At 29.7% G+C, this 4498-nt stretch overlaps 1 protein-coding gene across 1 annotated transcript in view; it reads left to right on the forward strand.

Annotated features, from left to right (window-relative positions):
* LOC111715008 (plexin-B) overlaps positions 1–4498 on the forward strand; it is a 53748-nt gene that overhangs the window by 46315 nt on the left and 2935 nt on the right. The window contains exons 29-31 of the mRNA XM_023490242.1: positions 2715–2807; positions 3158–3306; positions 4331–4424. Of these exons, the coding sequence (XP_023346010.1) occupies positions 2715–2807; positions 3158–3306; positions 4331–4424 (336 nt within the window). The remainder of the gene's footprint in view (positions 1–2714; positions 2808–3157; positions 3307–4330; positions 4425–4498) is intronic.

A 4498-nucleotide genomic window follows, 5' to 3' on the forward strand; every position in this document is an offset into this window, starting at 1 on the left:
CTAGTTCTCTAGTTCTCTAGTTCTCTAGTTCTCCCCCTAACACCCTACTTTCACGTTCTAAAACATATTTTTGAAGTTTAAATTATATTTTAATTTTTCATAATTTCGAAATTTTCCCAAGAAATATTTTATTTTTCTGAGATGAATTTTTTGGGGGGGTTTTCGTTGCATTTTCTGTAATTTCTGATTCTTCTTCAACTAGCATTACTTTTGCAATGGGGAAATAATTTAAAGTATATACTGTCTAGTAATCTGGTGCATCATAAACCAATTTTATCATCATTTTCTTTAACGTATCTGCACTCCCACAAATCAAATTAAGGGCAAATATATTCCCAAAAATAAATCATTTTTAAAATTTTTCTTTTCATGGTCGTTTTTGATGAAAATAAGCCCTGTGAACAAAGAAAATAGCAATGTAATTAAAAGGAAAATGTTGTTTAAAAAGATTTTTTAAAGAAAATGTACACCCCTGCCTGACTCCTACACAGACTTATAATCAAGTATTGTTTTCCCTCCTTCTGTGTCTGGTTATTTTTTGTATTAGGTGTGTTTCAATTTAGGTGTCTGTTTGTCTGCTGTGTCTGTCTGTCTGAAGTGTTTGTTTCTTGGCAGTGTTTGTTTGTTGGTAATGTTTGTTTGTTGGCAGTGGTTGTTTGCTAGTTGTGTTATCCCTCAGCAGTTTGTAAGCAGTAATTGTTTGTCAGTAGTGTTTGTTAGCTGTGTTTGTTTGAAATGTCTGTTTGCAGTGTCTGTTTGTTTGCTGTTTCTGTCTGTCTGAAGTGTTTGTGTTTCTTGGCAGTGTTTGTTGGTAATGTTTGTTGTTGGCAGTGCTAGTTGTGTTTATCTCTCTGCAGTTTGTTTGCAGTATTTGTTTGTCAGTAGTGTTTGTTAGCTGTGTTTGTTTGAAATGTCTGTTTGCAGTGTCTGTTTGTCTGCTGTGTCCGTCTGTCTTCAGTGTTTTTTTTTGTTGGGTTTCCATTTAGATGTCTTTTTGTCTGGTGTGTCTGTAGAGTTCAATTTTTTGGTATTGTTTATTTGCTAGCTGTGTGTGTTTGTTTGTTTGCTGTGTCTGTCTATTTGCAGTGTTTGTTTGCTAGAAGTGTATGTTTGTTGGTCTGCAGTGTTTGTTTGAAAGTTGTGTTTGTTTTCTAACGGTGTCTGTTTGTTTGCAGTTTGCAGAACTATTATTGTGAGAGAAAAGAAGATCTGGTTCCTTTGTTTGTTATTGTGTTTAGTGTTGAATAGAAACCAGTATAGTTTCAACTAACTTCAATATTTATATTCAAATTTTGTTCCAACATTTGATAAATATTCAAAAAATGTTTCCTTTTCTATTTTGTTTTCTAGATTTTTAGTTCTTTTGTTCTCTAGTTGTCTAGTTCTCTAGTTATCTAGTTCTCTAGTTATATATATTGTACAATAAATATAATTATAGGAAGAATATTGTTCTCTGTGGAGTGGATATTGGTCTTGTTTACAGTGTATTAATCATTCCTTACACCTTCTATATATATCCAATATATATATATGTATGTATTTTCTCTTTGGTTTTAGCCGATTTTTTTGCGATTTTTTTTAGTTTTTGGTTTTATAATGTACAATTTAATTGTGTGCTTGCAGGCAAAAAGTTATAATTATTACAAAAAAATTTGTCGCGATGGAAGCATAGAGGGTTTCTTCTTTTTATACATTTTCCCATCAATTTCTTTGTATTTTTCTTTTTTCTTGTTTTCGCGTCTTCTGATCGGCTATGTAAGGTAGTTCAACTGAGTATGCAGTTTTGTGGACAAATTCTTTAGGATTCATTTGAGACATATAAAACCATTTAAAGATCTGTAAATATTAAAAAAGACGACATGAGAAGAATGAATTTGAAGAAATCTGCGAACAAATTCATAGAAAATAAGAAATTCAATATAATGATGAAAAGGGAAATAATTAATTCTAACTTCGATTTATTGACAAATTTCTTGTGAGAAATATGTTCCTAAATATCTAACACGTTTACTATAGAATTTTTACTTCGTCGTCGTTATTTAATAATTTTAAAAAACCGATTCTGAAAACGTATCCACCCAAATTCTGATTCATGATATTGAACGTCGACTTTGCGCTTGAACTCAGTAATTATACATCGTGGAAACGTTTTATATGTCTCAAATGAATCCTAAAGAATGTGTAGTGTGTACACAACACTGCATACTTAGTGTAACTACCTTACATAGCCGGTCTGTCCCTTTAATCCTTTTTTTTCTTCAGTTCTTCTTTCCGTCCCATTAAAGATATATAATTACTTATATATTCATATTTTTCATTAAGTTTTATTTATTATATATTCCTCTATATATATGACTGTTGTATATATTATCTATAATAATGCAGAGAACCATTTATATATTTATTCTTCTCATTCTGTTGCATGATTATACAGTGGTATCCAGAAACAATGAGATCTTAAAGGGACTGTAGGTGTAATTTCAAGTTGTAGATTGGCGTGTTCAATTCACAACAGTTCCCTTTAAACCTTTGGTCTGATCGAGAACGTATTGGCTTTATATAGTTTTCTACTAATCTTTTTATTCATTTATTAATCTTACTATCTTAATCTTTTTATATATTCTACCTATGTATCTATTTATCTATCTATCTATCTATCTATTTATTTATCTATCTAATCATTTATCTGTCTATCTAACTATCTATCTATCTAGATTGAGAAGGGTCCAGTGGATGGTATAACACATGATGCTCGCTACTCCCTATCTGAAGAACGTCTGCTTCGAGAGCAAGTTGTCGCAAATACGGTAATATCATTTTAAACAAGATGTTATTTATTAATTATCTTTTTTATATAAATTATGAGTTTTTTAGAGCTTATATCTATTATTGATTTAGTTTTTTTTTAAGTTTTTATTTTCATATTAATTCCATTTTAAAAATGTACTTTGTAAAAATCAAATCTAAAACTATAATATAGAAATCCCATTGTTAACTTTTGAAGAAAAATTAAATTATTTTTGAACTAGGTAGATCAAATCTTTTTATAAGTTTTTTTTAATTTTGTTTTTTTGTGATGTCCAAAATTTCTTAAAGTAATTTAAAGTTTACTAAAACTGATTTATCATAAAATAATGATCAAATGAGATCATCAAAGGCACAATTTAATCTTGGGAAGNCCGGGGTCGACGAGGTTGACCTAGAGTGGAGATGTGGTCAGTATACTCAGCTGGGAACAGCGGGGGGTCAACTTGTCCTACAGGACGTTGATATCACCAGTAAAACGGAAACTAATAATCTTAGAAGGTAACTTGCTAATAATTGATTAATCAAATTACTGTAAGCGTAATTTTAAGTGAGTCTACATGAAAAAATGTCCGTTTTACAACATTACTCCTGAAACCTTTTTCTGACTCGAAAAGTGTTTATTTCTCCATTGTATCTTATAAGCAAAAATTGCACATTGCACAATTCACTTTTGCAGATAGAGAAAAAAAAATTACAATTTTTACTAAATGCTTTTAATCACGCCTATAGTCCCTTTATTTTATGAATGAATGAATTAATTAATTAATTGATCGATTGATTCATCAATAGTTCATCAACATGCTGACTTTCTAATTTATCCTGTACATGCTCACTTTCAAATTTATCCTGTACATGCTCACTTTCTAATTTTTACTTATTTTAATTATTTTTTCAGTTTTTAATTATTTTTTATTTTTTAAACTATTTTTAAACTTAAATCTTGCTTCCCATCTACTTTCGATCCAGTCATCTACTTATCAATCTATCTCTCCATCTATCTATTTTTCATCGTTATATATATTTTTGTCTATTTATATCTATCCATCTAACTATTTTTCATCTTTTTATCTATCTATCACAAACTTGAAAATGTCGACTAACAAGAACTTCATTAAAACTTAATTTTTCACTTCTTATAACTTTTTTCTTCCTTTCTCATCAGATTTTCTTTGAAACAGAAACTATCCATTTCAGTATTAATTGAGTTTTTTCAATGTTTCAATGTTTCAAAAAGTTTTATTTTAAAAATCTGATCAAAATTTTGTCTTTTTAAAAGTTTTTTTTTGTAAATTATTTAGATTAAAGAAACCTTAAATTTAATTAATTTAACTGCCACCCCCGGATCAAATTTGAATCACTGATTAAAATCCTTCCGTAATCTTTAATTTTGAATCGGTGGTTCAATTTAAAACCCGCAGGAGGTAATTCAGCGGCGTAGCTCAAATTCATAAAATTTGGTCCCTTGTCAATTATATAAGAAATTGTAAAAGAAAATTAAAAATTTATATTTTTTTATGTTTAGGTTGAACACATTGGCTCACTACGGTCTGAAAGAGAAAGCTATAGTTTCCCTTGTTCCTAAACAGATAGATTCTCCCAGTCATCATATTTACCAGGTATACCCTCATCCTCATACTCATCCTCATCTTCATCCTCATCTGCATCCTCATCTTCATCTTCACCTTCATCC

This window comes from Eurytemora carolleeae, unplaced genomic scaffold, assembly GCF_000591075.1.
Source record: "Eurytemora carolleeae unplaced genomic scaffold, Eaff_2.0 scaffold1656, whole genome shotgun sequence".
Lineage (NCBI taxonomy): Eukaryota > Metazoa > Arthropoda > Copepoda > Calanoida > Temoridae > Eurytemora > Eurytemora carolleeae.